This window comes from Pseudopipra pipra, chromosome Z (genome assembly GCF_036250125.1).
Source record: "Pseudopipra pipra isolate bDixPip1 chromosome Z, bDixPip1.hap1, whole genome shotgun sequence".
Lineage (NCBI taxonomy): Eukaryota > Metazoa > Chordata > Aves > Passeriformes > Pipridae > Pseudopipra > Pseudopipra pipra.
This window is the reverse complement of record NC_087581.1, coordinates 49,722,117-49,746,779: the sequence shown is the minus strand read 5'-3', so window position 1 is coordinate 49,746,779 and position 24,663 is coordinate 49,722,117. Positions and strand designations below refer to the sequence as shown.

Genomic DNA, 24,663 nt, shown 5'->3' with positions numbered 1-24,663 from the left:
TCTGTGCATTTGAAAACCTCTCTGCATACACATGAAATGCAGCAATGCCTATGTAAAATATGTGCTGCCTGATGAAGTGTGGCATTGCATAATCGTGTTTTCTTGAGAGGTTAACTGATGGCTGGTCAAATGTTTTACTGAATAGATACACTAAAACTTGTTTTCTTATAATCTACATCTTAAAATTCTTCGGTATTAAAAAAATACAAATATGAATATTATTGCATTGTGGGGAAAAAAAAAAGGTGTACACTTTACATTTAAAATCGAGTTTTTCCTTGGTCTCTTTGCCTTTTCAAAGCATGTAGTGCCTGGAATGATCTCCAAATACTTTATTTAAATCTGCGCTGGATATTGCCTGTCATTTGAAAATAAAATAAATTATGATGGGCTGCAGTTCACAGTAATCAGAGTTGACAGCATATCATGAAAAATTTGTCGTAATCTGTTTAAATTTAGAGCTAATTATATTTAGAAATGTGTAAAAGAGGAGAATACTCAAAAAATATTTTTAAAACATCCTGATAAGAGAGGCAGTGATGTCTTAAATAATTGTCTTTGTGGCACTGGGGTTAGATAAAAGAACTTGATATATCATACCAGACCGTATAGGGTTTTGAAGGCTGATTTTGTGTTTCCAAGGTGAGCATGGGATAGATTTTTGTTTTCTAGATAGTACTGAATGTGCTGTTGTCTTACTTTCTTTGATAGCTAAAAATCTCAAACATGCACAGATCAGATCCTTAGGGACATGGTTTAATGATGTGTGTTAGGTTAATGGTTGGACTCAATGATCTAAAAGGTGTTTTCTAATCAAAATAATTCTAGAATTCTGTCTGAAAGGAGAGAAATACAAGTTCCATCTTTTCATGTGTTTTATGTTTTCTTACTCTAAGTAAGCCTAGATCAAAACTGTGCCAGAGTAGTGTATTCCTGGCTACCGATTATGTGATTATTAGGCTTTATTGCGTTCTCTAATTTAACCTGAAATTGACTGAACACATATTACTTTAAGAAAAAAAAAAAAAAAGCATATTGTAGAACATCCCTAGTGTTGATGACCAAAATGCAACTCTATAATTCTTAGTTATTTTAGTTGTTACAAGTTATTATAGTTATTACAAGTTTTTATTATATACAAATGGATATTTAGTTCCTTTATAAACTTAATTTTCCTTGACCTTTTTCTTGTGTAGTAAGGTACTATTTTCATTGACTACCCATTATTTCAAAGTTGAGGATGGAGGTGAAAGATCAGTCTGTGTCACCTTTGGTTTTTTCTTCTTTGTGAAAGCAATGGCAATTCTCATTGTGACAGAAAACTACCTAGAGTTTGGACTGGAATCAGGTAACTCCTTTCTTTAGTGTTTGAAGCAGCTCTAGTGATTGCATGATCTGAAAAAAATTATTTCCAGCGTTTTTGCAAATATCTGTGTTAAAATGAGTGGTATGTGTCATATACTTCTAAAAAATTTTGTTTTGGAATGCAGATTCTAAAGAATATCCCAAATGGTTTCCTTGTTTTCTTTTAAGTAGTGTAATCTTTGCCTGGTTATTTGTTTTGTTAATGATATTTGCCTTCCAGTTTTAGATTTAACCCTTTTTGATTTTCATAGCAAAGTGAAATTCCTTTACTGGAACAGACCAAAAAAAAGTTATATTTTTTCATCTTCCTGAAATGTACAAGTATTAGAGATGTTAATAATCAAGTTTTATTGTATTATGGCTAACTAATTAGTACATGAAAAGCTATGCTAGACATGTGAAAACTTGTTTGAAAGATCTGTTACCTAGTATTTTATTTACAAAAAGGCATTCTGCATTTGTACTGTAATAAAATAAATATAATATATGTGTCTCTACAGGTTTCTCAAATTTCTCTGAAAGTGCTATGCAGTTTCTTGAAAAACAAGGTTTGGAATCCCAGTAAGTTTCTGGAAATACATTTGTCTGTTTTATATATGCATTTACAACTGAATCACTTGGATTTTCTTAGCAAGCATTTGACTTGCATGTTTTGCTCTTGTACATGGTTATAATATCTACAATAATGGGAAGAGGTGGGTTAATGAAAAGAATCTGTCAGTACCCACAAGTAACTGAAGTTGCATTAGCGTTTTCTTTTTAATACAGAGGTGGTTTCTGACATTGTGATTGTAGCTCGTAAGATTCAAAACTGTAAACGATTTTTCATGATCTTTCCCTTCAGCTTTGCAAGGATTGTTTAAAATAGGTGATAGGTTTTTTTTGTAATTCCTATGGCATGCAAGAGGGTGAGTGTGCAAAAGCTACAGATGGAGTTTGAGGAAATTGGCATTAGGAATAAATTTTGGTGCTCAGTCCTGTTTTTGGGTTGTAATAGCATGCTCCTATCATGCAAAACCATCTGCTTGCTACAGGACATCCAAGTTTTGTATAGACTGTTGGAGGAACATGCTTGTGATGTTACATAAATATACAACTACTGTCTCAGACAGCCTTTGTATATTGCAAAATGGATTTCTGTCACATTTCTTTATACATGTGCTCTAAAATTTATGGGGCATTTCATTACTGGGAGCACACCTTTGAATTTCTTGCTTATTAGGTCTCAAGTATCATGCAGAAGCCATGGGATATCTTTATTTTTGAGGAACAGAAGTTTCCTCAACCTAGATTAGCGTCATTTATGAATAAACTCATGGGAAATCTGTGATGGAATCCCATGTGTTTCTTAGCATTTCTTTACTCTGCTTTCCTAAGCTATTTCCTTTTAAGTGTTTGTTTAAACTTTTGCAGTGCTTTGGCTGTTTATAGTAGCAACTGAGTGGATGGTGATTCTTGGTAGTTTAGATGACATAGATTAAGAAAGAATTTGAAACATATGATTTGGTTTTGTTCCTCTTGAATCTATTAGTTACATGTCACTTGGTTTTTTTTGTTGTTTGGAGGTTTTTGCTTTGTTTGTGTTTTTTTTCTTTGTGTGATCCAGTGTTTGTTAATTCTGTAATTAATTCTGTAATTTGGTTAATCTTGGAAATTTTTTCTGTAATTTTTTTATATAGTATACTAATCACTTGGAAGAGACATGTAAATGGCCACATGTATGTTTTGGATAAATCTGTGAAAAGCTGTAGGAATAACAATTTGATAGAGCTTTTTAATGGATAATGGTAGAATGAAGTATCCATTTTGTCTTTGACCAATTAAGCTGGTGTCTGTTCGTCTCTTAAAAACATAGTTCTTAAAATCATTCTATTAGCTATTTCTGTTATATGATTTGTTGTTAATTACAATATAAAATTACTCTCTTTTTTTTTCTTTTCTGCTAACAAATTAACATCTTACGGGCAGTAGCTTAGGTTTTTCTCTTTTACTAGGATAAAAATAGGTGACTTGGTTGGGTATGACATTATTTTTTTAAATTTTAGCTTCTGATTGGTTTGTAATAATGCTGGTATTCCAGAGTAAGACTATAGAATACTGTTGGCTTTTTTTAATTAAATGTTAGATACTGTTGAGTTGAAAGTAGTCTCTGATACCCCCATCCCCCCAACTTCTTCCCCAAGAAAATGCTTATTTCCTTTCTTTTCTTTTAGGGGTCCTGTGTCTAAACTAACCTTCAAATTGTTCCTGGCTGTTCTGTGTTCACTTATTGGTGCTTTTTTGACATTCCCTGGCTTGCGACTGGCTCAAATGCATCTGGATGCTCTGAATTTAGCAACAGAAAAAATAACACAGTAAGAGAAAATATATGCAAATAGGTATATGCTACTCAGTCTTAAATCTTTTGTGTCTGAAAAGAAACAAAGCAAACTATTCCAACAAGAAGGTAGTGACTAAGACTTCTGTTGCTGCGTGCTTTTCATATCTCGAGCAGACTTGCCACCTACCTCTTTCTGCTCAACCTGTGCTCTGCCAGTCTGTTACAGTCTTTGCCTTGTAATTAGAGCCCAATTAAAGGAGCCTTCCTTTCCTGCTGCAAGAGCTCCACCATGACTGTCTCTGTGTTCTGCTTTCATTCACCCATCATTTCCTTCTGGAAGTAAGATAACCTTCAGGAAGCAGAAGTGCAACCACAGACTTTTTTTTCCACCCCCACCTCCAGGTGGGCATTGTGCCTTTAATCAATCTAGTGTAGGATACAGTGAAAAAATGACCCAGAATATTTAATAAGGGTAAGATATTAATATCAGTTTAAAGGAATATTTTCATTTTCGGTCATTCTTGAGTTTGGCAGTAAAGTGTTTTATCCAATTTCACTATTTCTCTTGAGCATTCTCTGGTTGAGGGTGAAACTCCAGTCTTTCACAGATCTTGATGTTTTATACATGGTAATGACAGATTCTGCAACATTGGCCATTGTGGCTACTTAGTCTGGTGAATTTCCTAAGAGAACCATTATGTTTTCTGATACAAAAATTATTTTTGTTCAGACTGCATTTTTGTTCTTTTCCCTCATAAATGCCCAGCTTAAAATTAATCTGTTTGATGTGGGTCCTTCGCTCCTGGTAAATTTATAAGCAAGTACGCTGTGTTATATACTTGCACTCTGTGTAGTTGTCCAGCTACAGCTGCAAGCTGTTGGCTTGTTGTATGTGCTGTTAAGTTTCTTTCTGTGTGTAGACTTGAGTGACTTGAATCACTTCCTAATCTGTTCTTTTCACCTAGACAAAGTTCTTAGTTTTTAGTTTTTATGATTCTCAGTATTTTAAAATTTCTTATGCCTTTTCTAAAGTATTCTTTAGTTTTCTAACATCTTTCTTGACCTGTGGACATTACATCCTAGGCAGAAATGTAAACTTTCTGAAACAAAAGTCCATTAATCAATAGCTAAAAGCTAATTAATATTCACTAGAATGTGATTATGAAAAATAAAACTTCTCTGGCTTCATGTTTAGAGGATATTGGAACTGATTGCTAAAGCTAACTTCGTGCAACACAAAGCAAATTATTTTCAAAAGTACCTGTACTTTGACTATTCAACTGAAAAAATGTAAAAATTATCATAAGTGGATTAAAACTTGGTCAGATCAACATAGTTAGGTAATGAAATTATAAGCAAACAATCATTGTCAAGTGATAGGTTCTAATAGGCCTGAGAACATTACTTGCCCTTATGACATGTTTCTATTAATGAGTACATCATTTATTGACAGTGACGAAAAGGATGCTGTAAATGGGAATGACATGTCACTGATACAAAGCTCTCTAATTTGGTTACAGGAAAACTGTTTATCTTTGCAGTCACATGCATAGCCTACTTAAAAAAGCAACCAACCAAACAAAACCAAAACAAAACCAACAAACCAACCAACCCCTGAAACAAACAAAAAAACTAAGCAAGTTCCCAAAGCTGCCCAAAAAACCCACCAGCTACCAATGTCCCCCAAAACCCAAGCAAAAACCCCCAAAACTAAACAACCCAAAAAAGCCCAACACGAAATCATATTTCTTTACCAAATGAATCACCTAACATACAGGGAACATGGACCAAATAAAGCCCAAAAACTTGAAAATTAATGATTAAGTTCCACTTTGCTAATACTTACGAAAATTATTACTGTGATTCTTTTATATGTGTAGGAATTAAGTTTATTGTTTTGGGTAAACAGAATAAAAATCATCTGGTGTCCCTTTTGGTTTTGATAGCTGTTTGATTTTTTTTTTTCCCCTTTAGAAGCAGTATTCTTTCCTGCATATATTTGGAGTCTTCTTAACCAACTTGTATCATTTTCGTATACATTCCCTCCTCTACCAGGGTCTGCTTCAGGACTCTTTCAGCCTTTCTGCCTATACTTGAAAAAAACAAACAACCAAAACAAACAAACAAACAAACAAAAAAACCCACAAAACCCCAAACCAAATAAAATAAAAAAAAAAAATCCAAAAAGGTGATTTTAAGCACCCTTTGTCACATTCCAGTCCATTAACTCAGTAGGATCTCTTAAATAAGTAGAAGTTCAGCTAAAAGGCTTCCACAGTTTAGTGAAATGCTTTGAACTGTTGTTTGATGATGTTGTGTTCCCTAGCAACACTAAATAGCTATCAGGGCTTATTTCTTCATCTGAAATCAATTATTTAAATGTGTGTGATGACATCTTCTGAAACTTGCAAACATTTTAATGGTTTCAGGAAGTTTGACAGTTTTCAATCAGTGAGGTCTTGTGTTCTTTAGAACAACTTTTGATTACGTCATTTTCTAGAGTGTAGAAGCACTGTGGTGGAGGTGGAAGTATAGACAACCTGATTCTGTTAGTTAGGAGGCATTGCACTAACAAAACCACCAGATCTCTTCAACTGTTTTAATTTCATTTAAGTAATGAAAAACGATTGGGGTATGGCGTTTATAAATAAAGAAGTATATTAATTTCAGGGAAAAGTCCAGAAAACTATATCCCCTCTTAAAATTCTGCTGGTTTGTACTCAAAGATCACAAAAGAGTACTACTTTTACTTCAACTCTGCAGTTTCATACTTTTAAAAGGAAAAAACTGTGCTGGCTTTTTTTGGCTTTTTTTTTTTTTTTTCGATCTGAGTATCTTTCATTGAATGTAAGTACCAAGTTTGGTTTAGTCAGGATTCCTAAATAAAAATCTTTGTTAAACTGGGAAATGTGATCTCTGAGAGCTGTTTCTCCTGGTCTGTATAGATAATGGAAATTAATCTGAGTAGATTTTTAATAAAGCAAAAAATAGTAATATAGCAGCATATTCACCATAATTATCTGAGATGCCGAGTTTCTAAATTAAAACTGTAATAGCTAGTGCAGTTTGGTGTTAGTCCATCATATAAAAATTTTCAACAACAGTCTTTTAGTCTAGTGTGGCATAGTGTGTGGAACTCCTTTGGTTGGATTGTTTGCAATAAATATTCTAAGAGCACTTTTAAAAAGCCAGATCTGGTGTGATTTCGCAATACATAGTATTACTGTTTTGTCGAAATGTAAGTCACGCCTATTTTCTTATTTATCTTTCTTTTTAATTTTAAAATTAAGATTTCTCCTTTTGAATCCATACACTCTGTTCAACAGTATGGTGATTGTTCAATAACTTCCACTTTTTTTTTCTGCTTTCAGAACATTGCTACACATAAACTTCTTGGCACCTTTATTTATGGTTCTTCTGTGGGTAAAACCAATCACTAAGGACTACATTATGAACCCACCTTTGGGCAAAGAGAACATTCCTTTGTAAGATTCCCTTTAAAAATTTTTTCTGGGGTATTGAGAACAAAATCGTGTCTATGTTCTTTGAAAGTCATAGGAACATGAAAGACTCAAAATTTAATTGCACCTGCTATAAAAGGCATTGTGGAAGGTGCTACTGAGTTCTGAAGAGCTTCTGTTATTTCAGAAGAATGAGGATTAGTTGCAGAATGTTGAATGTTAAGGTGGTGGTTCCCAAAAAGCTGCTGTCTTCTGACATCTGCTTGGCAGTATTGGGATGATCTTCGTAGGGGTGGAATACCACCTCATTACTACCTTCTGGAACCTTGTATCTTATATATTGATGTAGGAGAGAGGAGTGATTTCACAGAAGACAGTCAAGAAATGTTGGCATGAGAACAGAGCTAGGCAATTTGTTTTAAGATCTACATGTTGATGAAGTGCATATGGAATTGGTAGCTAAAATATTCAAAACATAAAAGGGGAAAGAATTTTCAAGAAGAGTGGTATCTGAAATTCAGATTGTATAATTAGCATAGGTGATTGTCATTGTCACAATTAGTCTAAATAGTTCAAAATTGTGGTATTCAAATAAACTTGAACAGATATGATTAGCTGACACATCTTGCTTTCTAGGGCTGAGATACACTTCTAAGGTGGTTCTGTGACCACTGATCTATTAAAAAAACACCATAAATGTACATATTTTGTGCATCTGTTTTGTTCCTTAGTTTGTTTTAAAATGAGGCTATAACTGGCTATCTCAGGCAGCTGAAGTACCCATTTACTATCTACTACTGTGTGTCTGAAAACCTGTATTATCTGAGTGAGCTTGGGTTTTAGCATCCTGCCTTCATTACTCAGAATTTAAGTACTTAAGAACTGTTCTTATTTACAGACAAATGTATACTAATTTGGATCTAATGCTATGATAGGGTTACTGAGAAGTAGCAGGAAGGAGAAGCAGAAGCCAAAAGTGAATATTACTTGCAAGTGAGCTTCATAACTGTAGATTGTGTGTTAACTATTTTTTGACAATATGCCTCAAGATTTCTTTACAGATGATACAAACAAAAAATTGTGGCCTTTAATAAGAGTAGGTGGCCTTTGGAATACAACATCACCCTTTTTTTTTATCTACAGAATGTCAGAAGATACGTTTGACACTGTCAGGTTGTGGATTATAATCCTGCTGTGTGCTTTACGGTTGGCTATGATGCGCCATCATTTGCAGGCCTATCTGAATTTAGCCCAGAAAAGTGTGGATCAGATGAAAAAGGAAGCTGGCAGAATAAGTATGGTTGATTTACAGAAAATGGTAAGTATGGTGGCACTGAAGTTATATATTTGGAGTACTCTGCTGTGCAAATGTTTTTTTTCCAGTTGGTTACGTGTTCTGTGGCAGAAAAGCTGGAATCCAAATGAAGCTTCCTAGACTATATGTCCTATAAAAATAGCACCATTACAGAGAAGTTCTGCAAACCAAAATATGGAGAGATGTATCGTCTGTATTATGCACATGGCTTTCTCCCTGGTTATTTGGAAGTTGTTGTAAAAGATCCCTTCAGATATGTGATGATGTGTAACTAAAACATGGGAAAGAAAAGATTCAATTTAGATAGAAGAGTAAAATACTGTTACTAACTATTATTTTTAAGTTGAGGGAAAATTTGTGATAAGGAGGTTATATTTTGGAATAAAATGAGAGATGTTTAATTCTGTCAAACCACTCTCAAGCGCACTAGCCTAGTTAAAAAATATCCTATCTTATTGTGGACAAGGCAAGATTTCTTAGATTTTTTTTTTTATTATTTAAAAAGAAGAGTTATAAAGTATATCACAAACAAATGAAGGAGTAGAATAGTGTTGCGTGTTACCTGCAAAATAAACTTAAATTTCTAGCATTGCGTGATAGTGCTGCCTGTTGATCCTACTGAGTTGGGGTGTGTTGCAGGAGGAATATTAAAGTATGGGTAAGACTCTCTCCTAGGATTGTCATTGTTACTTTTGGTTATACTAAGTGTCTGAAGGTCCTAAGTGGATTGCGCAGTAGTGACTTACAAATAAAATGGCTAGGAATTTGCTTCAGAAAAAAAATTAGGAAATACAAGTAACAGCAACTGATTAGGACAGAACTATGCCAATTGCTGTAAATTCACTATCTTATTTCTGGGAATTTTAATCCTATCCATAAAACAGTAATGTCTTCTCTATGTGGCATTTCCAAAATCCATTTATCCAGTATCTTCATATCTTCTCTTTGAGGAGGCCACAGTCGCTAGATCTAGTCTTGTTTAACTAATCATGTTTGCTTTAACTTTTTCTGGAATTTCTGCCAGTAAATTATTTTCTGTCATTCTACAGCGATCATTATTTTTAATTTGCTATTTTTGTTGTCTTCCATCAATTTTCTGACAATAATTTTTGTCTCATACTTTTTCTTCTGTCACTGTCATACTACTTTTTCTTCTCATGTTAGTGTTTTAATGCCTGCTCATTATGAAGCCTTTTGAGGTTTTAGAGGTGTTCCCAAAAATGTCATGTCTGCCTTCATCATTTTTGCCACCCTGCATTCTGTTCTTTTCTAAAACCCACTTAGGTTTATTTCATTGCTTGCTTGCTGTTGATTTCAATAGTTTTTTCATTCTTTATTTAGTCTAGTCTTTTAGGTCAATAGAGTATATAAAATATGCAATGTAACAATCTTGAAAAAAATGGAACAGATTGAGAGCAGAGGGAGGGATTTCCATGAACCATAGTGTATATCTAAAATAAAGATCATTTAAATGCTGTTGATCAACTGCTAATGAAAAATCATCTTGTCATTGTTTTTAACATAATGGTATTTCACAGTTGAAAATTTAAAAAATACCTTGCTTTTGGAAAGAGGCTGCAGTATTAATCAAACTTCCATTTACTTTTTATGAGGCCTTGGGCTGTGACTACTACTTCATTTCTGAGATGGGATTTAGTTTGTAAATCATTGGAAACTTTAAAAATTAAACATTTAGTTTTGTTTCTGGTGTATTGAAATAGGAATCTTTGATGGCATGCAATTTGCAGAAGCAAAATTGATTCTCTTTGTTTTAACAGAACGGATACTTTTAATTATTTCCCTTCAACTCTTCCTCTCAGATTTGTAAATGTCCTGAAACTAGAGTTCATTGTAGGGATTTCTTCTTGAGATCTTTTGAAGACGGTAGGTCACGTGACAAGAGGTGTTAGAAAACTCTTAGAACAACTTTAATGCATAAGTACTGGGGTTTTTTTAATAAATTCTTTTTAGTCGACATGTTCATAAGGATTTGCTTTGCTCAGCTAGGACTCATGAATTTTACTCTCTTCTGTTTTTCCCAGGTGGCTCGGGTATTCTATTATCTTTGTGTAATTGCACTGCAGTATGTTGCACCATTGGTAATGCTCCTTCACACAACTCTGCTCTTGAAAACACTAGGTAGGCAAAACTCGATCAAAAAAAATACGTTTTACACCAGGCTTTTATATTTTCACCTTACTAAAGAGAGTAAGAATGTATGGGTAGAATTTGCAATACAGAAACACATTGCAGTTTCCTACTCTTTAAAACATTCGTGTGTGGCTTTAAAACAGTTTTTTTCATTGCTGCTTTTGATATCTTTCAATCATATACTAATTTGTTTAATTTGTTTCTGAGAAATTGTGTAATACAACCAACTAAGCTATTTACTTCTGTTGAAATATTTATCTTTCAAGAAGTATTCTATAAGTGAGCTGTATAAAGCATTGTTGATTTACCTTCATGAACATACCTTAAAGGATTTTTTTCAGCTTTTTTATCTTTAGTAGGCTTTTTGAATGGGAATTATAAAATATGGTGTTCATGTAATTATTGGGAGATCTGAAGTCACTCCAGTTTGATTTTTTTTTTTTCCTTTTTTCTTGTGAGAGATAACTTTCACAGCCTGCCATGCAGTCATGGCATTCTTTTTTGCAAAAAGACAATGGAATGATATAGGCTTTATTAGGCTGTGATTCATTCTGTTCTAGAGTAGACATCTACATCTGGTGAGATGAATTGTACCCAGAACTGACAGGGGTCCCAAGGCAGCTATATTGCATGTAGAGGTCAGGATGCGAAAAGGAAAGGTGAATCCTACCCCAGTAGCTTCTGGTATGATCAGGAAACCATGCAGATGAATACAGTTAGTATTTACTAAGTTATAAAAAGTTAACATTTTTATTTGTGTGTTCAAAATATATCTGAAATGATCTGTGGAGTAGTAGATAGAAGTAGTAGAACTTAATTTTACAAAAATCTGTTACTTGTTTGTTTTTGACAGGTAATTATTCTTGGGGCATCTACTCAGAGCTGAATTCTGACACTCCAGTAGAAAAGAGTCTGCTTCCCAGTTCTGTTTCTTCTGAGTTTCCACCTGCTGATGGAAAGATGAAAGTAACAGTAGTACAAATAACCACGGCTTTGGGAAGTCTAAAGAATATTTTCACTCCTCTCCTGTTCCGGGGACTCCTGTCTTTCCTCACCTGGTGGATTGCTGCTTGCCTTTTTTCTACAAGCCTTTTTGGGCTCTTCTATCACCAGTACCTGACTGTGGCATGAACAAGTCAACTGACAAAGCAAGTGTGAGGTCAATACAAACCCAGGTACCCAAGAGGAGATGAAGAGAAAACTATATATGAAGAGAAAACATATCATAATTATTTTTAAGCACTTCCTCTGTGTTCTCAGGGTGAATAATCTTAAAATGTTTAAAATCACAACTGGGTTTGTTATTTTTGTTACCCAAATGGTAGGTAACTAATTGAATTATAGCATTGGGACTGACTGACATTATTGTGTGATAGATGGTGGTAAGCATGCTGAAAAAATGCGACCTCTGAGTATCTTGGTTTCCATAAACAGCAAGCCAGCCTCAAAAATTTGTGTTTTACACATCAAAGTCAGTGACTGAACTGCGTTCAAAGGGTACTGGTTATAGTGATGGTGGCTGCCTATCGTTTTAAGTCTTGAAACTGAGCCATACTATGAAAGGAGAGAGAGGGGATTTAAAAAAAATAATTCTGTTGGATAGCTATTGATCACTTTTCTCCATGGAAAATGAAATAATCCAACAGGACAGGAGAGTTACTGTATATTACAGTAAGGAAAGTTGTATAAAATTTAAATTTAACAGGAGTTATGTACGTACCTGGCAGGTATTGCTGCCTACATATTTTGCAGGAGTGCTTGTGCAGTAAGAAGAGAGTTATAACAAATATATTATTTCAGTCCCTGCAGTCATTTTGGAGTAATGGCCATCTGTATTGGTGCTAATACTGATCCACAGATTCCATCTGGATCTTTTAAATTTCTTCTTTTGAGGTAGTAAATAAATTCTATTGAATGCACAAAATAATAGAAAATAATTAGTGACAACAATCAAACATTTCAAAACAAAACAGTTTAATCCTGCTGACTGAGAGTGTATGTATATGTGTTATGTGCATATAAATATATATTATATATTAAATATATAATATATATGAAGTTATAAAATATGGAATCTTATTTTAAATTACTGAATGTATCTTACAGGGCCGTGGGAGAGGGATGTATGTGTATCTAGTAATTTCAAGATCCCTTTTGAAATGAAAATTAAATTTTTTTTTGAAAGTTGAGTTGAAAGGGCTATTTGTTTTTGATGCCTCTTCAGAGGTACTCAGCTATACTAAAGAACTTACACTGTCTTGGAAGAAAAGATTGCTTAAACTGTTAATCTTGAAGTTTCTGCTCTGTCAGATCATCATCTTTTGCCACTTTAATCTGTCTTAACTTGGCCATATAATAAGAGTTAATAGATCTTGGCTCCAGAAATAGATTTTCTGTATAATAAAACAGCTATATAGTAAGGAGAAGAAAAGCATCAACTTTACAAGTTTTGCTTAAGTGGAGGGATAAATTCCAAGTATAAAACCATTGACAGTTTTTCAGATGTTTTGTGTAATTGCAAAACAGAATGGGGATTTATATGCAGTAGCTTTTTTAAACAGTTAATATTACACTTTGCAGAGGTCAGTGGGTTTTTTAACTAATACTAGCTGTTTTCATGTTACTGTTCTTTTTCTCTTGAATTTGTGTACAGCTTTTGCATATAATAATCATTTATAAATGGAAAAGCTTAACTAAATATTTAATATGTAGCAAACCTACCATATGGGAAAACAAACTCAATGAATGCAGAAAATCAAGAATTTAAGCTGGTGATAAACTATCTTACTGTGTTGAATGCCTTTTAAGTTATTTATTAGTTTATTAAATTGCATTTAGTGATACTGGGGGAAGATTTGTGCACACCAGCCAATACCTACCGCATGCGTTGGGGATGTCTGAGAACACCTTGCATGATGCTACTGGTTTTAGTTCAGTGTAGTATTTCAATGTGACTGGTGCTGCAAGCTTTGTTGTTTTCACACCAGCTTTTCGTAACTAACGAGGACAAAGGCTTAACTGTGAATTGGCCTAAAGAATAATATTTGACTTTATAGATTCAGATCTTAAAACATTCTTAGGAAGTGTCTTTCAGATGAACAATAGAATTACAAAATATGACAGGTCCAGCAATCCTGGACTTTCTTATTAGTTCAAGATATATCATTACTAATAGAATTAACAAGACCAGCTTTTAAGTTAGAGTTAGGTGTTCAATGCAAATCCTTTTTTCAGGAAGATAAAACAATATAGTGCAGTTTGATTGGGATAGTAAACTTGGCTGAAGACTCTCACTATGTAGATGTAACCTGTTGTTGCAATCTGAAGGAGTAAATTCTGGATAATGGAGAATACTCTAAAATAATGTTAAACATCAGAATTTCTGTTGGCATAGTTATTTATTCTTCAAGCTTATAAGCACAAGTGAACTGTAGTTATATAGTATTGAATTCAGCAAAGGCAATGAGTGGATCATGTAGCTGAGCTTCACAGAGCTTTTGCTAAGAGCTCATGCTGTCTTGCTATTCAGACGTCACACTAATCACAATGAAAAATAGGCACCTGGATGTTGCTAACATTAAGATCAATGCTTCTAGCCATTGCTGTTCCATTGTTCTGCAGAACTGAGTGGTTGACCTTCTGGTTAGCAGTCTGATCTGAGTGGGAGATAGTTTCTCATTGGATCCATTTAATCCTTAGATGAGTCCAGGAGGCTTATGAAAAACTAAAATATGGCAGTAAAATGTGAAGTGACAGTGAAACTAGAGGGCCTGTATTGCCAAGGTTTTGAGCAATTATGATATATACACAAAAATGTCTTTTGGGGTTGTTACTTTAATAGTCCTGACTTCCATGTATATTATGTAAGGTTCAAAGGAGTATCTGCCCACTTCTTTAGTAAGTTCTTTTAAAAGAGCAGCTAACAAATACTTTCTTTTTTTTTTCATGGAGACCTTTACCAGCACCTGGGAGTGAAGGGAAAGCATCTTGCAAAAGTGGAAAAACAAGTAAAGCAGTACTGAAAGTTTGGTAGTTTTTATTCAGGTTTCTTACACATTTTATCTTGCTTTTTGGCCAATGCTTAATCATAGAATTCTAGAATGGTTTGGGTTGGAATAGACCTTAAGGGTCATCTCATTCCAAATCCCCTGCCATGAGCAATGGCACCAGACCAGGTTGCTCCAAGCCTCATCGAACTTGGTCTTGAACACTTCCAAGGATGGGGCATCCACAGCTTCTCTGGTGAACCTGTGCCAGTACCTCACCACCATCACAGGGAAGAGCTTCTACCTAATATCTAATCTAAATCTCCCATCTTTTAGTTTAAAACTATTCCCCCTTTTCCTATCACACTCTGCCTGTGTAAAAAGTTGTTCTCCCTGTTTTTTTATAAGCCCTGTTTAGTACTGGAAGGTTGCAGCAAGGTCTCCCTTAATTTCTGAGAGATTTAAGGCTGAAATGTGCCTTTGGCAAATAATCCGTATTTGTCTCTTTCTTCAGGTCACGCCTCCCTCTCTCAGTGATGTGACTTGTTAGCTTGACTTCTGTTTCTGATCTACAGTGCTTTCCCCATGTCCCTGCTCAGAACAAACTAGGTTAAATTTAGTTTGGTATTGTATTTTGACTTCTGTTGTTTTGGTTTAAATTAAGCTATTTTTGAAGGATTAGTTCCTTTAAATAGGTTATATAACTTTGAATTCCAGGTGAAATATGAACAAACTCGTTAGCGATTATTTAAGCACTGCACTTTTTTAAAGTAGGTCCCTGTAGACAAAGTGTTAAGATAGTGATAAATCCAAGTCTTCCGGCAAGCTCAAGGAGGTCCAGATCTAACACTTGGGCTATTTCTGAGCTAAAAGAATTTGATAAGAAAAAGGAGAATAAATTATAGCAAGTCTATTCTTCCACTTTGTAGGTGAGGTTTTTAGGCAGCACTTGTACTCTTTTGATACCTTCTCAAGCTGTAGGATTTGCCACTTTTTGAGGTCTCTTTAGCTGCACAGTTTTTTCCTCTTCCAGAATTCTCTTGCATAAGAATCAGCAGATTAAGTAACAGGAAAAAACAGGTTTTATCAGTACAAGAGAACATCGTTGTACAGAGCAATGTACTTAGAGAAAATTAATTTCTGTGGCAGTTGTTCTCCTCCTTTGAGTCACAAGTACTGCAAGATGGTGGATTCTTCCTTGGGTTGTGAAGTCAAATTTGCCTGTGGACAAAAATGCCACGAAGATACATCAGCACAACAATTACGTAGCATAACCACTCTGTGTAAAGGTTAGCAAGTACAGAAATTTCAACTAACTTCAAAGGAACAATTAAAAGTGTTGTACTTGGTTACAGTAACTACAGCTAAGTGGTAATAGGGGTCTTGGATGTATCACATAAAAAATTTAACATGTGATCTTAAAGCTGTCAGAAGACTCTACAAGGTAAAAGGCCTTATGCCTCTTTGTTCTCAAAAATCTGTGCTTTCCACAGAGAAGATTTTGATCAGTTTTTAAATACTATGCTTCATGCTTTATCACGTGACACAATGTGCATGATAGACACAACCCCTCCCCTCCCAGACTTAACCCAACAGTTAATTTTGTCAATATAAAGTTACTATATAGTTTTAGTTAAGGTTTAAGTGCACAGAGAAAACAGAAACCTTGAATGAGAATGAGGCCAAAGAAAATTATATGTTCTCTTGGGGATATCTTTCTATAATGGCTTAGCAAAATCTAATGGAGGAAGGCAACAGCAGGTTACTTGTATCCTAAATCAAATATTAAATGTGAATCTTTACCATTATGAGTAAGACTGTTATTTTTAGCATCTGCAGCCTAAGTCCCAAATGGCAAGCTAAGAACAATATTTTGACCTCACTGATATTTACTCTAAAGAGCATCTAGGCAACAAGTTTCTGAGGTCAAATGTCTGATCTTGTTAAGCAGGCTGATGCAGCATGGTGAGTCTGTGCTTTGAAGTGATTTTTGTGCAAGTGCTTTTTTTGGAAAGTCTGCCATGCTTTGTGACTTGTGCAGCACATGCAGTGAGGTGGATGGTATGTCTTTTCTCCACTCCTGAATATTAAACTGAGAGGTTTTTCTCCTCTAGGTGAGATCGTGAGGCCAAGATATTATTTCCAGGCTGCTTTTACTGACATCTGTATATGCTGCACTTAACTTTTTTCAGTCTCTCACTGTGGACTGCCAGGAGAATAATACTGCACTGGATGTTATTTTGCATGCCAGTGTGTAAGTATTTTTATAACTTTGATTTCAATGGCGTTTTTAATGAAAATTATTTTTAATCCTAATACCATGGATCATACTTTCATTTTTTAAATTAATATCAGTGCCTGCAACTAGAAGTCAAACACTTCTACACTAATTTTTTTTTAAACTTGATGTCCGGACTGAAGTATTCACAAGTATGCAGTTTTATATCGAAGTGCAAAATCCACCTGTAAATACCAAACTTCTCCATATGATCACACATCAGTCAAAAACCCTGATTTATATTTGCAGCATTTCTGTCATCAGCATACTATCCATATGACTGCTGTTTATAAAATACACATCTCAGTAGAGTTTTGAGTAGCTTTTTACAAACTCCTTAATGGTAGGTCATTACTATTTTGTAATGCTGCAAAGTAATTTTAAAACCTGGCTTAAAATTCTTGTTGTTAAAGTCAACCTTGTTCTCTTTTCCTCTGTTCATAGTAACTCTCCCTCCCATATATGTTCTAAGCTTCAAGAATGCATATTTATAGTCTTTTTATAAAATCCTGGGATGAAGAAAAATGCACCAAAAATTGTATTTCATAACTACCCAGGTAGTTCATACCCATGTCATGATGTGCCAACAAACAGTTTTTATTTTCTCTGTCTTTGGTCATTCCTTTTCCCATTGTTAACAATCGTGCACATTTTCAGTATGTAAGGTTTTCTAGGAGGAATATACATGGAGAAATACTCTGTAAAAGCAATTACAAGAAACTGTCTAATGTTTCAGTCTTCCCATTTATGTGAGCAAATATTAATGTAAAGATTTCTCATAAGGTAGACTTGTTATAAATTGCACAGGGAACATCCTCCAAGTTGTAAATATTTTACTTTAAATATGTCTCTTTGTTGCTGGGAACACACAAATTAAGTGTTATTGTTCTGTTAATAGTATTAATTTTTTTTGTCTTTAAGTGAAAAGCTCATAATACTTTCTACTCTACAACAAACCTAAGATGAAAAGACTCCCCTCCCTTCATTTCAACATTTGACAAATGGGAAAGACTCTGATGTTATTTATGTAAATTCTAGCTTCCTCTTATTGCTACATTACTGTTAAAACATGATTTTTATAGTTACAGCTTTAGAAGTACTAAGACTGTCATGCTTCACAGTGAAGATGGTGTCAAGTGGCATTTGCTTTGTGTTGATCTGGTGTTGCATTACCTGCTGTTTCAAAACAACTTGCCTCCTATGCTTTTAGAGGTTTATCAGGATCTGCAAACAGGAGAGTGCAGCACATGTTGGAAAAGCTCACTTTTCACTTGAGGTTTTTTGGTTTTGTTTTTTGTGGCATGGATAATACTTAGGTACAATTACTACAAATAATAAACAACCTCCAGTAACATTGCATTCTTTTTGTACACTGTAAAGTGCCTAATCATGGGTGATTCTGCTAGCCCTCAAAATGTGGTTTGCTGTGAAATTATTGTTTTCATACAGTTTTTGGCATATGTAATGTCCATGTGTGGTTTTGAGTTATTATACATTGGAGGCAAAGAAGATTTTGAAGAAATCTTTTCCATTCCTGTTACTTAAATGGTAATCTAACAGCTGTGCCCGTACCTAACTGGTAATTTAACACCCTGCTGCCACCTCTGCATTGTGTTTCTGGTTTTATGATTGAGAGAGGATTTACAAGATTCTGAAAGGTTGATTTACCAAGTTTTTTAGTGACACCCTGGGTGTTAATTATAATTATACCCCAGTTGTGCAGGCACATGGGTGACTTCCTCCAGGTAAGTTGTTCTGCTTGAGCTCAGGAAGGTTACACTGAAGTTCACTGAGTCCCTATGGATTCAGAGCACAAAGAGTACTGAATGTAGTATGGCTGGCTGACACCAAGCAAATCAGCTCCAGAAAGTTACACCTTGTACCTTTTTCTTTTTGTAGAATGCTGTTAGGATATTGAATAGGGAAACCATACTTTCCACTGCTTCTCCATCTCCAACAGCGCAAGACCTGTAGGTGAAACCTGCCTGCTCTGGTGCAGCAGGAAAAATTAAACAAGTGAGGAAACAGCAGGTACCTGCTCCTGAGTTAATTATGCATTTTAGATGTGAAGTGCTTGTAAGTTGAGATGGTGTTGCCGATTCAAATCTACCAAAGGAAGCCTTTTTCCAAGAAAGGCTTAAAACAGCATGTTGAGCTTTTAGCTCTAAAATGTGGCTGTAGCAATCCATACTGTATGTAGTACACTCTTGGGGAAAACTTGCTCTAGTAAGCTTGCTAAACATTTCCTTACACTATTTATAAAAAGTTACATTACTTTTTTTACTGTAGAGCATTTAAGAAGCTGATTTTGTCTTGCTCAGGCAGCATTTTGTATAAATGTGAAAATAGTAAGGATAGGTTTGTTGTCTAAATGCCTAAATTCCTTTAACAACAGTCAGTTTTGCAAAGTTGAAGCAAGCTTATACTTTCTTACTCCCTACTAATTGTGCCGAAATGTTATAGTTTAACTTTGCTTTTATAATGCACACATTATTAAAATTAATTTTATATCTATTAGTTGTTAATGTTAATACCACAGCAAATCTACAAGAAACTGTGATATCTGCTGTATATCAACTGGCCCCATCAACTTGCTTGCCTTTGCAAAGCATTGATCCATGTTGGACATTTAATGTCTACTGCAGCGATGCTCATATAGTGTTTTAGTATCCCTACATGTACTCTGCATGCCTTGCACTTGTGCACTGTAAAAGACTGTTTTACAGTACTTTAGGTTGAAAAAAACCCTTCCTTTATTTTATATAGTATTTCCCATATCCAAAATAGGACAATTTCTAAAGCCAAAGATCAATAAATGTTTATTGTCTATCAGTGTGATTTTTTTTCCTATTTTGTGTGATATATGCTACTTTTTATCAACTTTTGCAAAATCTCCAAAGAGCATGTGATAACAGGCTTTTTATCAGTTTCTCTACTAGTCAAAGTTGTTTGCTTCTTTTAGAAATAATTGAGTAGACCATTTATCCTCTTCATGTTTGGGGTGCAGCAGAATAAACAATTTTCTAGTATCATGTGAACAGCAGTCTACCCTCAAGGAACCACTTACAGATTTCATATGAATGTTTTCATTTTTGAGTGTTTCACAGTCTAAATTTGGGAACAGTTTCTGGGGAAAAGATTGACTATACACCATGGTGAGTGGAAGAAATTCTGAGTTTCCCAGTACACTCAACAGATTTGTCACTTTTCTTCTTGACTGTCACCCTTCCTAACAGATCACTTAGAAAGGGATTGTATTTGCTTCTTACAAAAAGAAATGTGTTTAAAACATTACATGGTCTCTTCTATGTGTTTCATCCTAACAATACTAAGAAGGACTATGTTTAATAACATAACTTATGTGTTTGTTTGTTTGGGTTTTTTTTGGAATATGACATTTGATTATGCATGCATTTTCTTTCCATGTGTGCAGCACATGCAGATGAATGATGCCGACATTGCTCAGATAGTGCAGCACTAGAAGAAAAATTCCTTGAGAAAACGTCTTCCTTTAACCTAAAACCAAAGACCCTTTCAGTTACAGGCATCAGTCCTGTTGCTGAGATTCTAAGTGTCCCACAGTCCTCAGAAGAGCTAGTCTTAATTGTTTGGGTGGGGATTTGAAAGTGTTCAATGCATTTGAGCTGTGGGTCCCCCTCCTGAAAGTGATCAGCCTCAGATAACAGGGTAAGTTTATAATCATGGTTAAGAAGAAGGTAACAGCTCTGGTGGGAGATCTATGTCTCAGAAACCAGCTAAGACTTCTGTTTTCTCTGTGCATCCTGAAGCTTAAGGCTGCCCTTAGGCTCTACAGTCCCCAGGACTTTACAGTAGAATGGTTGTTTCGCTCAAAAAGAAATGGTGAAAACCTTGGCAGTGTGCTCCTGGAATGAAAGCAAGCCTTGGATTTCAAGGGTTGTAATGATTTAAAAGGTCTTCAGCAAGGAAAACCAAGAAAACTGATCTCAGCTGTCAAGTACAAGCATGCATGATTCACTGCAATAACCTAGGAACTACCCAATTTTTTGAAATGTTTGTTTTATCAGAGTATGTTCGTGGTAGAGGAAGGCCTGGAAGTGTACTCCAGCTAAGAGGGCAAGCATCTTGTACCTGTCCCGTGCTGGCTGGTCTAGTCAGGGCTGAGAAAATGTTGAAGTTGTTACTGGTTTGATTTGGATTTTATGAAGAATTTTCACAGGTACAACACAGTTATTTTTTCTTGCCTCCTTAACAGGCTATTACCTGGGGGACTGGAAAATGGATGGAGGAGAGACTTGGTGATCTTTGGAGGAGTATTCATTCTAAATCTGCATTAAGAAATAGAAAGTAATTTGTTATACTTATTTTAGAACTGAGGGTTAGTGTTTTGCAATCCTGTTGGGTCCTGGGGAAGGTCAACTTTTTAGTTTGTGAAATGAGAGCCACTTTACAATCTGTCTCTCTTTAAAGCAGTCAAGAAAATAAAGCATCCTTCTCTGAATTATGAGGTTCACAAGCTGCTTTCAGTGGTTCTGAATAACCAAGCCCTGTCATGTTCCTCTCATCTGTCAAATCTGAAAGCAGCTTTTCAACAAGTGTAGAACTTTTGTGATTTCCTGAAATGCTCATTTTTATAGAATTAGGGGTTATAGTATGTAGCAGTTGTGCATATGTCAGAAACTAAAAGAATTCAGGCTCTTAGTTGGATTTAGGCTGGTCTTTTAGCATCAGAGATGTCCAGTTGCTTCCCATTCATTTGGATTATATTGTGAATAGGAAAAACTTGCAAGTTTTGGTTATAAAATCTAGTTTTCTTCTTTGAGTGAGCACACATTTTGGTATCAGCCTGACAAGAAGAGTGAAATACAAAAATCTTCAGCCCAAACATCTGTATCTTGTCCCAGTTGCCGGTTTCCCTCTCCTGGTGTTCTTGGAGTGGGATTAAGCTGTTGTTGCCATTTCACAGACAGCATGAGCTCACAGAATTGGGAAAGGGGGCACAGGGAGGGACAACAGCTGAATAAAATGTCAAGGAATTTGGGCTACGATTTACAGAATGAATGATACAGAAAGCAGTTCCAGACAGAGATTTGTTGGCCACAGGAAAGCACAACGTGATTCTCTGTTAGTTCAGTGCACACTGCTGGAATGCATCTGGGATATGAGGAGTGAATGTCGCTCATTAAAAAATAAAGGGGGAGATTGGAGATGATGTGTAGTGCAGGACATGCAGGACCAATGCCATAAAACTATGTGGTGGTGTGTGTTCTTTTTCATGTGAAAACCTGGGAAAACTGTGGAGCACTTAAGGACTAGAAAAAATTACTTTTAATTTGAAATGTAAAAAAAACCTCTGCAAAGTTATCAAGGGAAAATTCAGAGGTTAAAGTACCTTAACATGGAAAAAAAACCTGCATTGAGGAGGACTCTAATCTTAGAGGAAGACAGAACAGGAACCAGAGATTGGAACCTGATATTAGATAAATTACAATAGTAGAAAGTATTGTTTTAATAGAGCCATCACTATTTGCATTTCAGCTTGAAGCAGTGAATTCTCCAGAGGGTAGTCTTCATGCATCCTCTGTGTAAGGTGTGGTGGGTGAGCAAGTTGTTGCTCTCAATACAAGGGCAATTAACAAAAACTAAAGGAACCAGGGGACCAACAACTAGACTACTGTTTAATTCAGTTTTATTCTAGGGACTGGAATTTTGGAACTTTTGGATTGGGAGTGCTGTGACTGGTTTCCCACATGAAAAATTTGACACAAACTATGCGTAGACATTTTTTTTATTTGCATTGGTTTTAATGATTTAAGAAAATTGTAGTGGTAAAAGATTTTAAAATACAAAAAATTGTAGATTTGAAAATAACAAAATATAAACTGAGGAAATGGGAATGTTTTATCTGTCTAGAGGCATAATGATATTTTAGAAAGGAAAACTTTCTCTTAAAATTCTTTTTCTAAATGCTGCTGAATTGAACTCCATTGAACACAGTTTTTAGCTGCAGAGAGTTGTTTTCATTGGGTCACCCTCCACAGGTGGTTCCTATGTCCCCCCTGGATGCATCAGTCCAACCAGCCCAGGAAGGTGTACCATCTCTCTCTGCATCCTATACTCGTGTCCTCCTCCCCCACAAAGAGGGACACCAGGCACATATGCTCCCACATCTATCTGTAATTACAGATTTACACAATTATTACTCACTCTTTGTATACTTAGACAGACTACTACTGTGTGCTCCCCTCCCAGATGATCATCTCCCACATTTTAATTGGACAGCCCTGTTAATGTATATCACAATTAACTTTGCTTATTGTTTTGCAACAGCTTTGTAACCCTGGCTCTTATGTAGCTGTTGTGGTTTCACCTCAACTGGCAGCGAGGCCCCACGCAGCCACTCGCTCACTGCCCCACCAGCAGGATCGGGGAGAGAATCAGATGGATAAAAACTACAAAACTCGTGGGTTGAGATGAAGACAGTTTAATATAGAAAGCAAAAGCCACGCAGACAAGCAAAGCCAAACAAGGAATTAATTCTCTGATTCTCATGGGCAGGCAGGCACTCAGCCAGAGTCAGGAGAGCAGGGCCGCATCATGTGTAATGGTTACTTGGGAAGACAAACACCATCACTCTAATGCACCCCTCTGCTCTTACACCTTCTTTCCCCCATTTTATGTACTGAGCATGATGTCATAACGGTCTGGAATATCCCTTTGGTCAGTTTGGGTCACCTGTCCTGCCTGGGTCTCCTCCCAACCTCCCATGTGCTCCTAATTTTCTTGCCAGCATGACAGTATGAGAAGCAGAGAAGGCCTTGGCTCTGTGTAAGCCCTGCTCAGCAATAACAAAAACATCTCTATATTATCATCACTGTGTTCAGCACAAATCCAAAACATCGCCCCATACTAGCCACTGAAGAAAATTAACTCTACCCCAGCTGAAAACTGCACTTCTGGATATTTGATAATTCTCAGATCCTTTTAGGCAGTACTGTTGCAAGACAATTATTTCCTTTTCTGTTTGTTTTTTTTTATATATATATCTGTTTTTTTCATTTTTTTTAAGTGTATTACTTGGCATTTTGTTGTGTTTCTTTTTAAAAAAAATATTAATTTCTGACCATTTCTCCAGTGCATCAAAGTTAACTTCAAATTCAAATGAATTGTAACTTGGGTACATTAGGCTTAACATGTTTTCTACACAAACATATGAGGATCATACAATCATAGAATAGTTTGGGCTAGAATGGACCTTTAAAAATTATCTAGTCCATCGCCCCAGATGTTAAGAAAGATATCGAAGTGTATTGTTCTCATAAGAGTGTGCACACATGCGTTATACATATGTTTACATCTATGTGGTTTTAGATATAAACACCACTCCCATGCTGATCAGTGGCCTTCCTCAAAGACTCCTGAATGAATACATTTAACTTTTCTTAATATTCCTTAGTCTTTTTTTTCTATAGCCTGGCCTGCCACTATGAAAAACAAACAAAAGAGCATTCCAGCAGCTTATTTGTTTAATTTCACTTGTAAGAACCAGCTATTAATTTTTATTCTTATTTCTATTGTCCCTTAGACATTCTTAGGTTTCTTGGTTTTATCCCTGTCTGCCTGTTCTAGATTTTCTTATGCTTCCTCTTATTTGTTTGCTGTTGTCTGCTTTTGTTCTGAGTTTGGTTATGAAAGAAATCCAGCTTTCTTCTTGCTCTGATTCCATTTCTCCGTCCATGTTATTATTTCTCCTATCCATTGTTATTTATCATCTCTCTTATCTCCCACTAGAAAAGTCACTTTTCTTA

General features: G+C 35.5%; 1 protein-coding gene across 2 annotated transcripts in view; it reads left to right on the top strand.

Moving 5' to 3' along the window:
- Positions 1 to 19,708, top strand: part of TMEM161B (transmembrane protein 161B) — a 43,245-nt gene extending 23,537 nt beyond the window's left edge. The window contains exons 6-12 of one of the 2 annotated variants that reach the window (XM_064642911.1): positions 1,197 to 1,348; positions 1,866 to 1,926; positions 3,579 to 3,719; positions 7,057 to 7,170; positions 8,290 to 8,464; positions 10,504 to 10,600; positions 11,466 to 19,708. In XM_064642911.1, coding sequence (XP_064498981.1) covers positions 1,197 to 1,348; positions 1,866 to 1,926; positions 3,579 to 3,719; positions 7,057 to 7,170; positions 8,290 to 8,464; positions 10,504 to 10,600; positions 11,466 to 11,743 — 1,018 coding nt within the window. In that variant the 3' untranslated portion in view covers positions 11,744 to 19,708. The remainder of the gene's footprint in view (positions 1 to 1,196; positions 1,349 to 1,865; positions 1,927 to 3,578; positions 3,720 to 7,056; positions 7,171 to 8,289; positions 8,465 to 10,503; positions 10,601 to 11,465) is intronic. The other variant, XM_064642912.1, reaches the window with a different exon arrangement.
- Positions 19,709 to 24,663: the final 4,955 nt, after the last annotated feature.